Genomic DNA, 15,106 nt, shown 5'->3' on the forward strand with positions numbered 1-15,106 from the left:
TTACGCTGCGATGTTGCAAATTGCTATCGCGATGGCAGGCGGGTGGCGGCAGCGGTGGCCAGATAAAACAAGCTTTGGGTCAAATTGGCGCGCAATGACAGTAATTCTGCCCTGCAACTGAAATCACTTTAACACAGACTGGGCAAGGAGCTGTAGACACACAGAAATTTCAAATAAAAGACATTTATCTAGCTGCACTAAATTGCATTTTACATCAGAATTAAGGGTTTGTGCAGTGATAAATGCGTGAACAGCAATGACACCATAACTACCCATGTAACAATATTTTCTATTTTTGTTTTTAATACATGATTACAAACACTTTTGCGAGAAGCATGCTTCCATTCTATCACCAGATGCACAATTTACCTAAATTTCTGATTGCTATACCGTGATGAATAAAAGTTTTATATATGTATATTTATAAAAAATACAAATTCAATAATGTGCACAGCAAAAATTAATGCACACTACAAGTGAGAGAGATGCAAGCTTTAATGAACATAATTATTGGCAGTGGTAGAACAGGGAATTTTTATTTAACCTCGCTGCCAACCGCTGTGGCATTCAATAGAAAAGCACATTCAATGCATTTTATGAATAACTAGCTTTACTACCCGGCTTCGCCCGGGACTTGGATTTACCACGCCCGGCTGCCTTTGTCCCCCCCAGTGGCGATGTTCACACACCACACGAGTTACTCGTTTGAGGCTGAGTCGACCTAGGGGAGGCCCAGGACCGGTTCAAATAATCGTCACCGGTGGTGGCCGTGAGCAGGAATCGAACTCGGGTCGCCGGGTTCGTAGCGCAGCGCGCTAACCACTACACTTCCACCCCCCCCCCCCACACACACGCGCGCGTCCATAGGTACACATACAAACGCTTGCAGCAGACACACACAACTTTCAGGGTGCGTACGGCAGTAAACGACTGAAATAATAAAGCAACGCTGCGCGAAGAACGCCTTAGACCTGCAAAACATTTGTATTTCACTTTACCCGCGATCAGCAGGCACACTCCGTTACGCTTCCGCACACGGGTCACATGACAGATGTGACGCCACAGCTCACTTGCCGTGCAAAATCTATGTATTATGTATTATAAAAAATACAAAAGTCTATTTTTATAATTTTTGCATGGTGTACACAGTCTGGAAAGTACCCACATGGCAAATTTCAAGTTTGTTGCATGTCGGGAAGTACGCTAAGCATTTTGAACAGACACACATTCACAAATTTCCCTTTTATATATGTAGATAAATAATCATATTAATGATACTGTAAGATGTGCCAGTACTGGGGAGCTTATCATTGCAGAGCATACCACCCATTAGTGCAAAATGTATCACTTCCAAGCAGAGTTCACAAAAAAACTATTTAGCATCTGAATACCAAGGAAGGAAAAAAAGTGTTGCAGTCAAAGTATTATTTTTTTGCGTCGCCAAAGTGTCAAAGGTGTGTTAACAGCATGGGTGTACAGATGCATCAATTGTTTAATATTGATTCTCATACAAATTTATGGTTTTATATTTGTAAACCCTGGATGTAGATAAGTTCACGTCACCCCCATCTAGCCACAAGAGACCATTAAAAGGTATAAAAAAAATCGAATCACAACAATTCAGTGAAAGGCAAGGGAGTGACTCAAAACACCACGAGCCAAGAGCACACATTTTTATTAGAAAGGCTATTTACAAGTACTCCTCTGAATTTTAATGATCCCTTAACTCTGCTCTGAACAGGTGACTGAACACTGAGAAAATTATGGCTCCATATATCATAAGCGTATAATGAGGTTGGTGGGAGATTTGTAGAGGCCTTGCAATAAAAAAACGTCTCTATTTTCTCCCTAATATTTTAGTGGGGTACAGTTAATAGTGCAAGTTTACTTTATTTTATTATATATGCGTTTTTCTGCTTCCCCCAATAAACTGCATGATTATTATTCTGGTGCATATTTATATGCAGTCTTCATATCATTCATAGAAATGTCTCTCCATACATATGTAATAAAGGACTCGACCACGAAGTCTGGCTTGGTGTCCTTTATTCGGTTCTTCCTCGTAACCCACACGGCTGTCCTTCTATAAGACTTCTATACCGACACTGATACTGCTGTTAACCCCGTCACGCCAACAGTTCCTCTGTTGGTCTCCTGTTGCTCTCGTAGCCTTGCTGGCTGTTACCCTCACGCAGCCCCCACTGGCTGCTCTCCTGCAGTTTCTCCTCTCGTCGTTCTCTCAGCCTCTCTCTCCTCTCGTCGCTCTCGTAGCCTCTCCCTCACACACAGCCTCGCCGGCTGTGTTCACCGCAGCTCCTCGTCCGCCTTCTCTCCAGCAGCCCCACCGCTGTCTTCTCTCGCAGCTCCGCTGGCTGCTCCCCTAGCTGGCCACCGCTGGCCGAACCTGCCACCCCTTCTGGCTTTGCCCACGTGGCCTTACTCTGGTCCAGTCCCACTCGTTCTCCCTTCCTCTTCCGGTCTCCTCCCTTAAGAACCTTAACCTTGCTCCCACGTCACCTAACTCCACCTCTCCGTGACGTCACATCCGGGAGGTCGCCCGCGCCCGCATTACACATAGAAGGATTCCCACCATTCTTACATGCAGGGAATTTACAATTCTTTTTCGAGCTCTGAGAAGTATTTCACGTGAGCACTCAAACACACAACACCTAAACAACCCGAGAAGATTCGTATCCCACAATTCCGAGCTGAGGAGTTCAACTTTCACCCGGCACTAATGCAGTTACAGCAATAACCCAGTCGAGGTCTGCGTATATGAACGAACCACAAAGCACCACAATGCGCTCAAGCAAAGTGCCATTTCAACGCGACCTGGGGGCAAGCCAAGCTGCGAAAAACCAAACATACTTATTTTCAGAAAAGCACATGGGGCTGCCCAATTAACAGGAAATCGAACGCATCGGGAATTTTTCCCCGGGTGACCAGACAAACTCCGATCGCTGGGTTTGTGCCCTCGTACTCCGGTGGGTGCGAAGTATCGGCGAGTGAGTGAAACGATAGTGCTCAACACAGACCGTTCTGTGGCAGCGGCAAGCAGCATGGCTTCATCTTGCCTATCCCCAATCTCGCTCCGTGTGAATAGCAATTGTTTAATGGGACAGTAAATACCGCTTCCCTTATCTGCGCTGATGCACTGTAATCAGGACGGGCTGCCTACAGCGTGTCTTTTGAATATTTTCCATGAGGTCTAATCTTAGTCTGTATTATCTTTACTCCCTGCAGCTGGCTGAAGGTGAATTATCAAAGACGTTTAATGGTGACCAACGGGGAGATTGTTTTTATCAATACTCTCATGTTGTGTTTCGCTACCCCCACTTGATAGAATACAGACGTGAGAACCAAAATAAATGAAAGCCCCGTGCATATAAGACAACACAGATTTGATGTTACAAACAAACATAGCACCGACAACTGTGGTCCTTTAGTCCCAGCCTTAAACGCTCCAATGGGTTTGAAAAGCCTTGTTCACACCAACTTATTCTGACGTGATGGTATTGCTGCCAGTGACCTGCAATGCCCTTTCTGTGTATTTAACAGGTTGGTTGCCATGTGGCATGCTGTATTGCGTATTATGAAGCAATTGCAGTGCATACACATTACACAGTTTAACTCATTACCTCATATTACACGAGCATGACCAGACTATAAATGAGAATGTGCTTCCTTACTTTATACTGTATATTTATTTTAAAAAAGGGGGGCTGAATTTATAGTGTATATGCAACCCGAAGCAAGCACATGTGCAAATACCGTCACACAAACTAGGCTACAGTAATATACATACTGATGCTCAGACCATCTTGGCAGAGACTACTAAAATGCCTAAGAGATTTTACAAAAGGGAAAAACATATTTACACAAATCTGACACTTTGCCTATTGTAGAGGCTCATCTATGTGCAAATCATAAGAGAATGTGTGAAGAATATAGTGATTTTGCTGAAAATGAGGACAATTTGTACTGTAAAGCCAATGTTTTGTCGGAGCAATCTTTTTAAAAAATAAATTGTAGAAAAACGTTCACATGGGCACAGGATAATAAACAAAAAAATCTTAATCAAACAATGATACAAGGCAACAAATAAAACTACACACACAGCAGCACTGATTACACCCAAACATTTATCAAAGTTACAGCACGAATGGCAACGGGAGGATGCATCCAGGATGCAGTTTCTTTGTTGTTCTGCAAAGAAACTGCATCCACATTTTCAGCTATTTCAGGATATGAGCAGAAGACCATAACTTTGACATGCAAGCAAGCTGGATATTCCTGTTGTGAACTTCCTGTCAAGAACACATTTACATATATTATTATAAAGGCTTTTTTTACTATACTTCACAACGTTGGTCAATGTGGGTTGGGCAATGGGGAGAAGCCAGGGATCATATCAGATATCTCTTGCCATTGATGTCAGCTGTTGTCAGGAATTGAACTCCAGGTTTATAGGGCAGCACATTAAATAATGCACGAATGCTTAAACACCCATGATTAACCTGGCAAGGGGAAGCCCGAAACAAGCAGTGAATTGACAAGGAGCTTCAACAAAAATTATTAAGGAAGATTTCATTCCTAATCAGACACAAGACTCGTTTGCTTCGGGAGAAAAAAACGACATGGGAAATAGCCGCCATGCAATCGACGCCTTCTTCCGTGGATGAGGTTTGCTCAAGGATGACGGCTACAGGACAACGTAGAAAATGGTTCTAGATTTGAAGCTTTCGTGACTGCAAGGATACATACTCTTAGTTCTTTCGGTAAAGTCACGTAGGAAAAAATGAAATTAAAATTAATAAAAAAAAAACGTCGTGATTTTATCGTTTTATTTTTATTCATTTTAATTTCATTTTTTACCTACGTGACTTTATCGAAAGAACTAAGAGCAGAAAACGGTGTGGTGGTGGTGGTGGTGGTCGCGACACTCACGTCATTGACGATGCCGGTGTGCACCATGTCGCGCACGAACTTCATCACGCTGCAGTTGGCGTCACGGTGGTCCAGGGTTGCGGCCACGAGAGCGCACTGCAAGATGGCCGGCATGGCGGCGCTCTGCAGAAGCGTCACGGGGCTCCGCTGGATGAACCTGCGCATGACACGGCAGGAGGAGACGGCCATCGTTGAAATCACTGCTGGTCGCTCCGTAGTGGGGTGGGGGGTTGGCCCTAACTGTGTGAGAGTGGAAGGCTCTCAAATAAGAAGTCGTGTGTTTGTGCAACATTGGGGATAAGTTCACCAAATACTCCTTCTGGGGGGGGTGCGGGATCTGTAAATATGCACCATCTGAATTGTAACTCAGTATTTGTTGAATGGCAAGTAAAACAGTGGTCCATCTTCCATAAGACTGTGGATTGTCAACTATTATATCAGAGCCAGCTAGATACAAGCTACACCAAACTTTAATCAAATCATGAGCAAAGATTTTTTATTATTAGGTGAAACATTTACAGTGAAGGGTGGAGTACAGGTGCGGTGGGTCTTAAACTATGCTGCGAATCTGGTGACATGAATTGGAATCCCAGCCACAGTTAACATCAGTGGCGAGTGGTATATGAACCGTCTCCTACCTGCCTTGACCAATCTGCACAAACCAGCATGGCAACGTATGGAAAATTACACACATGACTGATGGTGTAGAGAGGCCTTCATCCAGCAGAGGATCGATAAAGGGTTGGAAATTATTAATTAATTACGTTCAAACCTCAATCTACCATTCCTCAAGACGGTGAGAAAAAAATCTCGTTGGATCCAGGAAAATATTAAATCAGAGAATGCTACCTCCTATCATAAAAAGCATATATTAATTTCTGTATGCTTCTTCAATTCTGCTATTATTTCTCCCTCAATGCCTCTCTGATCTGTGCTACAAAAGCTTGTCACTACATGTCTATTAAACTGTCTGCTTCTCTCTCTGCTTCTCTCAATACATATATCTCTGCGTCATGTGTCTCTTGGCGTCGTAGATCATAATGGAGTCGCACTCCATTGTGATCTGCTCGTCTCTGCTTCTCTCACTTTATGCATTTCCCGTAACATGGTCAGACATACGCTAATGATGCATCATAGGGGCCCCTTATCATCAGCCGCATCATTGAGCACCAGGCTGCGTGGAAAGAGGTGGAGATAGACGAATCATAGGGATGTTTGAAGCGAGAGAGTGAGACAAAGCATGGGGAGACGGAGTATTGGAGCGAGAGAAGAAAGGACACGGCACAGATGCATGGAGCAGTGCGTCGCTATGCATCGCTATGACACATATACCTGACACGGGGTGCATGCCGTCGCGTCAGATTGTGCATGTTTTGAAAAACAGGTAGGAACAGATTTTTTTCCGGGATATATTAACCAAAATATTACAGAGATGCTTGTAGCAGAAACATATAATAGTGTATCCATGGGGATTGATTGGGATCTACAAGATGAGACCACATGGGAAAAGACAAGAAATGGGAATTAAATACAGAGGTCTCATTGCATCATTAAAACATGTGCAGGTTTTATCAGCACTGTTTTATAAATAACTCAACTCTTTAGCAAAGCCATGATGGGAGTATAACAAAACTTTCATTAAATAATGTCTTCGTATAAAATTTTAACAAAGAAGAATACAGCTAAACTGCTCTGGACAAGACCAGTACTTCCAACTATCTCGAAGAAGCAGTGAGGCATGCATTGTAGATTAGAGGGTCTGAAATGAGCAAGCAAGGGGGATCCGATGTCGGGAAGCAACGCCCCAGGTGTTCCTGCTAGAGCCCTACAATCCCAAGATAAATGTCAGTGCCGGGTGCAGCGGTGCGTGTCGTGAGCCTGCTCAGACATCCACGCCGCCGCTTCTGTTCAATCGTGGTGGGGGGGGGCAGGGCCCGAGGCAGCTTCACGTGCACCAACATGCCAACATCTCAGTCACTGGGAATAAGGTGGCATAACTCTGTGAAATTAACAGTTGTGAAACAAGCACTAATGGCAGACAAACGTCATGCCCGCATACACGAATAATGCAACTCTGATCAATGACTCACTCATGAAAAGCTAACAAAATGACTGAAAATCAGTGTTTGATGGAGCTTGTTTGTATTCTGAGCTACTGCCAGTTTTTTTAAGTCAAAGAGGATAGAAAAGTGAACTTGAATGTTTCTTTAAGATTAATTTTTTTTTACATTTACAGAAATGTGATGCTTGGCTTATTTTATAGCCTGATCTGAGTGCTAATCACATTACACAAAATTCTGTTGAAAAGCTAAGAAAAGCATAGAAAGTATGAACAGTTTAGAGGTCAGTTTGTGCTTCCTAAGTTAGCTCTGCAGACAAATTGTGAAAGATTAAGAGTCCTTTACGTTGTGTCACTAACACAGGCACCTTCTTCTTGGTTCTTTCGGTAAAGTCACGTAGAAGGGAAGTAATAAAATAATACAAATAAAACATAATAAAATAAAATAATTCTCACGACGTTTCGGCTACAACGCAAGCAGCCGTCTTCCGGTGAAGAATGAGACACTACCAAGCTAGGAGCTTAGGAGCTTAAATCGAAATTTAACACAGGCACTTCAAGTGTCCCTTACGTTTTGTGACCGAGACATCCGATCCTTTTGACAGGTCATGACCACAAGCAGGTGCCTATTACTGCCACAGCCGCTACTTTGCATGGCACGTCAAGGATTTAACCGTCTCTAGGATTAAGAGTGCACGTATATACGTACGTCAACATATGGCATGTGGCATAGGAAAGCTATAACTAAGGCAGAAAAGACGATGGGAAAGTTGCCTTATTGGGTGTGTATGTTGCAGTGATATGAAAGAGGCTCATCCTATTTCCTTTCAATCTGCCATTGAATAAAAAAAATCCGATGACAAAACATTGCTTTGATGATCCTTGTGATAGCTCTGGTTGCTGCGCTTATAAAAGCTGGGGGTATAGGGGAAGCCGCTCTACCACAGCGGGCCACACACATGTGCGCCGAGGCAAGTTAAATCTTATTTCAAGTACATTCGCTTATTTTTTTTATCAACAGCAAATAGCGTTTGCAAGATCGTAGATTAACACCATTCTGGATATTCAAACACCGCGGCCAAAATGTACAAAAAACAAAACGGATGCAAAAAGAAATGAAAAACAAATATACCGCCAATGAAACTGCACACTATGATTGCACAGTAAGTTTTGGAAACGTTATATTACTGTTTTAAGAGAGCGAGCATATTTCACTGGGAAAATTTAACTAATATTTTTTTATTGGCACTTTTAATAATAGCAAATCCTGTTTCACTGAATGTTTGTGAAATGCCACCAAGAGAGAAAGAAAAAACCAGTCCACGCATTCATGGTGACACTGGGAAGTACAAACTGTATTCATGACACCAGACACGTGAGTGGCGGGCAGTCAACACATCTTCAAGGTGTCATGTCCTCACCTTGTGGCCAGCCGGAAGAGATCATCCACCGTGTCCGGGTGATTGCGCAGTCCACTTGGCTGCTCCAAAAGCAGGAATGTGGGGCCACAGAAGGCCTAGGGGATCCCATGCGCGCAGACAATGTACGTACATTTCACTACCAATACACTGCCGTTTGGTGAACAAAGACCGACCACAGTAATTCATCGGAAACAATTTAAGACGCCGTCTTTAGTTGCATTTCAATTATTGCATGATGATCTCCGTTCCTGCTCTCAAGTGAAAATAGAAAAAAGTTTGTGCTTGGCTCCAGACTTGTAACTAAACATGTAACAGGCTCCTCTGTGTATGCCTCCTCTATGTATGAACATTTATATATATATATATATATCTGCACCTCCGATTTGCACGGCTGGCTATAGTACGGTGCGAAAGAATTTCAACATAAATACATGTAACATGACACTGTTTAAGCCACTTTTTTGCTGTAGGCATGTTTGGAGAAACACAATAGGCTTGATTCACATCCTGAGAAAAACAGCTAAAATACACAGCCCCGGTGATTTGCTCTGTTGTGGGTAACGGAGACATGAGGACGTTTTTGCCAAAGACGAGATGAAAATAAACAATGGCTGACACATGAATTTGACCCAACGTCTGGCATTACACCTAACATCAGGCCACACCTCAAGGAATAATGAATTAAAACTTCTATGGGAAGGGCCCTTGAGGTGTGGCCTTATGTTAGGTGTAATGCCAGACGTTAAGGACAAAAGGTGCAACCACAGAAAAGTCGAAGTCTGAGGCTCCCACATTCACCCATTGAAAACCACCCAACTATGTGATTTCAAGTCTTCCAATGTTCTTCTGTGCGTCCATGATTAACGAAATATATTTCATGCTCCACCAAGGGTAGGGTGCACAAGATCTGAGAACATTCTGATAATTGGGCTTAGGCAACAATGGAACTGCATGCATTTTTGCAGTGTACCATTTCTCCCATTAGAGATTACTTTGGCACTAATCGCCAAGAGCTTCTATTTCGGTAAACTTAATCCGAACAATAAACTGCATGAATGAGTGTGCTGTTTTACAAGGATTTTTTTTAAACTTCTAGATCATGACAGAGTTGCCGAGCGGTACTTCCAAACTGAATGCGTGAATCCCCTTTGATGTACAAGGCACAAGCCTCTTTCGTTCAGTCTTTTGTGAATACACTGTTGGTTATGGCCAGAAAGACCACTGCATTTCACACTGTTTACTGTTTTGACCTTCAGCAAGAGCCAAATGAAACACTGGGAGGAAAAGGAGAAGACACCACATGCTGCTCTCAGGCAATTGACTGCAGCTGGGAAAGGCATCCAACATTAAAATCTGCATCAAAATAAAATAGCGTACTACTCTGCAACAGCCCACACTGGTATGCTTAACATTTTTCTACATGGTGTGTGTCAGCTATGGGTTGCGGTCAGTTCTGTTTTGTGTTACAATTCTTTTTTTTAAAACGTCTTAACTTTCTATGGGCTGAAGTGTAAACTCCGCAAGTTTTGCTCTCCGATGTGTTTTGGGGTTGTACCACGGGTTGTTCGGCAGGACAGGCAGCGTTTTGCTCCTTGTCCTGGGAGCTTCTTCACGAGGAGCAAAACCGTAGGAGATGGTGTCGAGCGGCATGCAGTGCAACCAGAAAATGCATCACAGCGCTCTACAGCACCACCACGAAGACCTACGTAGCATGATCTCTGCAAGTGCTGTTTGGCTTGCAGATGAAGACAATGAGTTTAGTTTCAATCCAGGTGGGTTTAATTTAGGCAAGGTTGTTCGTGTTTTGTTTAACATTTTATATCGTCCATAATTAGGCCGCCACATATTAAAGTAACCAAACGGAGTTTGGGCCTCAACAGTTTTGTACACAACTTGCTCGCAGAAAGCTGACAACGCTGACTGAACGGATCATTAACTTATTCCAACACTCACGTTTTTGCGAGGAAATGTTTTCGCAGAAATCCATTTGGAAGAAATTAATGATGTGTGCCAAAATATGAAAATATTTGTAACCAAAACAAATGTTTCTGGGAAGCTACATTGATGACAAATGACCCATTTGCTTTGATAAAAGTAACACATGTAGAACACCGAGCCTAGGACTTTTACACATTTGTGTTTTTAGATTGTCCCAAGTTGACAAGACAACATTTTTTCCACCCTCCCGAGACAATGTGGTGCAGCAGCGAACACCCTACAGGAATCGTCAGCCACCTGTTCTCACCAGACGCAGGAGTGATGGAATTTTAATGAAATTAACGCAACTGGAAAGGAACACGGTTCCAGGGAGCAGCATAGAAGACGAAGAAAAAGCCATTATAAATTAAGTGGAGAAACAGCAACATTGCAGACGAGGTAGGATATCCATATGCAGTGAGAAAACGACTTGACGCAGGTTATTCAACACCACCACCATCATCATCAGCCGTGGTCATCCACTGATGGATGAAGACATCTCCAAGCTGCCACCATTTCCTTTAATCAATCATTTACAATGCAGACCGAAAAAAACCACCATTACATTCGTATTAGCACTTGAGAAAACATATATTAAAAGAGCCGACATTTCAAGCAGTGGCCCTCCTTCGAGGGCTAAGAGCAGAGATGTTGATTGAGTTTTACTTGGGAGAATGCACTTCACAACGTGGGGCTCTGAGAAAAATTGGGCAATTTCATAAAGTTCAAGAAGGTTTCCACAACGCGCAAAGTGCAATCTCCACATAAAAATCAATGTTCCCTCCCTCTTTAACTGCTCTGAAAGGCCACTGCCTCAAATGTCAGCCTCAAATACATTTCTTCTGTTGTAGGCAGTGCTATTCACACAAATGTGATGAATTTTTTTGGTTGATGCTTTTTAAACAACCGCCAACAAAAGTCGCTCATTTACAGTACCGGATAATGTAACGAGGATGGGCAATCATCTTCTTGTTTCTTTCGGTAAAGTCATGTAGAAGGGAAGTAATAAAATAATAAAAATAAAACATAATAAAATAATTCTCACGACGTTTTGGCCACAACGCAAGCAGACGTCCTCAGGTCACCTTATTATGTTTTATTTTTATTATATTATTACTTCCCTTCTACGTGACTTTACCGAAAGAACCAAGAAGATGAATCCCTGCAGTCACGAAAGCTTTAAATCGAGGATGGGCAAGTTTATGAAAGACGGATCTACGACTCATTACTGGTCACCAAACACTTATCCAAGTCCTTTTCGACTGGCACATCTGAGCCGAGTCAGAACGGGGCCCCCAATGCTACGGATGGCATTCCACTGGCTACTTGCGGTGCTGAGCAGGACCCAAACTGTGACATATGCTGGCCTCACAAGACACGTCACATCTGGCACAGGGTCAAGCAGGGCCACTGGTGGGGGCTAATGCCCATGCTCGCTGCATGTGAAGCCATTCAGTACCCTTGTGAGGACACGGCGTCATCGCGTCATCGACATGCACACCTCGACCCATTCATTGCGTGCGACGTCAGCGGCACAGCTCGGCTTGTGTCGTGGAAAAACAACCCGCACCAGGCTGGCTAAGCACTGCCCAGTTGTACAGTGGAACAAAGGTAAAAACTGCAACCAGAACCAGGTCAGCTGTGAAACAACAAGGGTGCAGCAGGCCGTTGTGCACACCTGCAGCATGTCGTGAAGACCCTGCCGGCAGCCCTCTTCCATGCCGTACTCATCCACCAGGATGGAGCCCAGGTAGAGGAAGCAGGAGTGCGGATGCACCTGGTACACGCTCACCATCTGGTTGCAGAGAAAATAACGTGTCAGCGTCAGGGGAGCCCCACCCCGCTGGCCTCGCTGTAAAGCCAAGTCACGGAGACTGTAATGGGTTAGGGACACGGGCCTCTATGCTTGCCAGGCGTGGCAGAAAGCGCATGGAGGACGGGATATTAGACCGAATGCTATGAAGATGAAACACTTTGGAGGCGGGTGGAGACGGCAAAGGAAGTCGTTGGATTAGTTTGTGGTTCCGAGTGACTGGGGCACAGCACAATTAATGGCCTCAGCAGAATACAGTAAAACCTTGGATTGCGAGTAACTTGGTCTGCGAGTGTTTTGCAAGAAGAGCAAATTTTTAAAGTAAATATTAATTTGATAAACGAGCGAGGTCTTGCAATACGAGTAGTACGTGTATACGCTTTGTCTGCCGAGCATCACGTGATCACAACTGATAAACGAGTGCTTTGATATACGAGTGCTTTGGATTACAAACACGTTTCCGGAACGAATTATGCTCGCAATCCAAGGTTTTACTGTACACATAAGGATGCGGCATTAAAGTGAGAGGCGTGCACGCGCACGTGTTCGTACCTGTGTCACGAGAGGGTGCAGCAGGCTCGCCGAGCCCTTGCCCACACAGCGGATGGCGAAGCGGAGGCAGCGGCAGCAACGCTCCACAATGCGGTTGTCGGCCTGGTTCTTGTTGAGCGTGTCTGAGAGCACGGGCCAGATCTGTACACACACACACACAGATACGACGTGCCCAGACGATCAATGCGAGGGTGCACCCGCCCAACGGAGCAACATGCAGCCATTGCGAATCAATGACCCTGATATTGATACCTACTGCCCTTTGTCAATCCACTGCTGGATGGAGGGCCTTCCAACGCCGTGTTGCTCATAGGGGTTGTTTGACCATACATCACCACGCTGGTCAGTGTGGGTTGGTGAGGTGGGGAACCCTGAAATCGGTTCATATATTCACGTTATTTTGTTTATTGCAGGTCAGAACTAAACAGACCATGCAAGAGTGACCTGGGGAATTGGTACGCCAGTAGAGGTGATGATTGCTTTATTTATCATGATTCATTAACATAACTCGTATCACTGATGTTAGATGTGGCTGGATATAAAACGCAGGTTGGCAGGTGCAGTGAAGTGAAAGCAATACCACTATGCCACAGCTCAACTCACTGTTCTAAACATTGCAAATGAAAATAATTGGGGCTTGGAAAAGGGAATAATAAACACAGGCACTAAAATTGTAGATAAATAGGCAATGGCTGTGGACCTTGCTATATTCAACATGTTTTAAATGTTTGCATCATATAATTTCCCAAACCAGTGGAATCGCGACTTAGTTACCAAACCAGAAATGAGACCACCCTTTTAGGGGAGGTTCAACAGAAACAGATGCTTGTCAGCTAGTGGGGTATGAAACTAAATCTCTGCAAGAAAACTGGTAAGCTAACTTTAAATGAGTTTTTAACTCTTAAAAGAGCCTGTACATAAACCACTAATGATTGAAGTACTGCACAAGTCTCCCTTGCAAGAGGCTTCTGGTGGTCTCTAGAGCCTCTAATGGGTTTATAACCAATTAAATTAACGACTATTACTGGCTACCAACAGTAACAATTTGTGGCTGATAGTCGGCAGGCTACATTTTAAGCAACAATAGTGGCATGTAGCCACGGTACAGCGCCAAGTGGCTCCCAGAGTTTTGAAATGCCTGTGTGTTTGTAATTATTTTATCCATGGAGAATTGGGTCTTGGTATTTTATGGGTCAAACACAGAGAGCATTCACAGAAAACAGTTTAACAGAGATGAGCAGGAAAATGCTGCCTTATGCTTTGACGTGTAAACCATCATCTACTGTAGTTGCTTGAGCCGATGAAATTCACAACAAATATTCCGATTCTGTTCGTAGTTACATATGGAAGGAAGAAAATACATTTACAATTATATACTGATCAAAATTTGAGGCAATTTAAAAGAGAAAAATTAGAAATCCATGTGTTGATACAAATCAGATTTTAATTCATCGTTATTTGACGTATGTGTTTTTTATTCTGCGGGTTGTACACATCACAGTTTAATCCCGCGCTTGCCCATTCCTAATTGTCCTTGGAAGTTGTTGTTTGTCCAATACAACCTGACCGTGAATTGTAAGCGTGGTAATAATTTATATTTGGCTAAAGTGGTAGCACAGTCGTTAGCTCACTGCCACAGGAACGCAGCCAATTTGATTAATCTTCATGGCTAACATCAGTAGCAAGTAATATCGGAGCCAGTCCTGAGACCCCTTCGCCAACCTGCGTGGTGAAATACATTAACGCAACCACTTTGACCAGCATGCTATGTGGAGGCCTTTATCCCCAGCTGTGAGAGAGAAAGGCCTGTATGCAATTTTATTACTAATTGATAAGCTACAGAGCTCAAGCATAGACACACAACAGCTGAGATTTTCTTATAAAATGCAGGTGTATGTAAAAAAGAAAACTCCTCCAGATGCATCTGATAAAACACCACAGGCTGTACCTAAAACACTGTATTCCAGACATCACTGTAATAGAAAATTGTAGTTGCCAACAGTGCCATATTTGGTCATGTTGGACATGAGAAAATCTTTTTTTCATCTGCCAGTTTTTAAAACATTGAAAGATGATGGAGCAACACACAGATCACTCAACATTCCCAATGAACAATAATGATGTATTTATCCTGCTGGAATCCAATGAGCTAGAAAGCTATTTTTCACAAGTGTACTGCCAGCAAAGCCAGCAATGTGGACTGCGGCAAGAACAGAATATTTGAGCAAATGTTTGGAATTCTCCAGCCAACAACACAATGCAGTAGCACTATTTCAGCTCAAGTCAAAGACTACAATTCTTTCCTCTCTTTTGACAGCCAATGTGTACATAGAATCC

At 43.4% G+C, this 15,106-nt stretch overlaps 1 protein-coding gene across 1 annotated transcript in view; it reads right to left on the reverse strand.

Moving 5' to 3' along the window:
• The window catches only part of TNPO3 (transportin 3), a 71,812-nt gene that overhangs the window by 16,310 nt on the left and 40,396 nt on the right, over positions 1-15,106 (reverse strand). The window contains exons 16-19 of the mRNA XM_061564533.1: positions 12,770-12,910; positions 12,083-12,199; positions 8,428-8,522; positions 4,948-5,104 (exon numbers count right to left, since the gene is read on the reverse strand). Of these exons, the coding sequence (XP_061420517.1) occupies positions 4,948-5,104; positions 8,428-8,522; positions 12,083-12,199; positions 12,770-12,910 (510 nt within the window). The remainder of the gene's footprint in view (positions 1-4,947; positions 5,105-8,427; positions 8,523-12,082; positions 12,200-12,769; positions 12,911-15,106) is intronic.

The sequence above is a fragment of the Lethenteron reissneri genome, chromosome 33 (genome assembly GCF_015708825.2).
Source record: "Lethenteron reissneri isolate LAM-NWPU_2019-01 chromosome 33, ASM1570882v1, whole genome shotgun sequence".
Lineage (NCBI taxonomy): Eukaryota > Metazoa > Chordata > Hyperoartia > Petromyzontiformes > Petromyzontidae > Lethenteron > Lethenteron reissneri.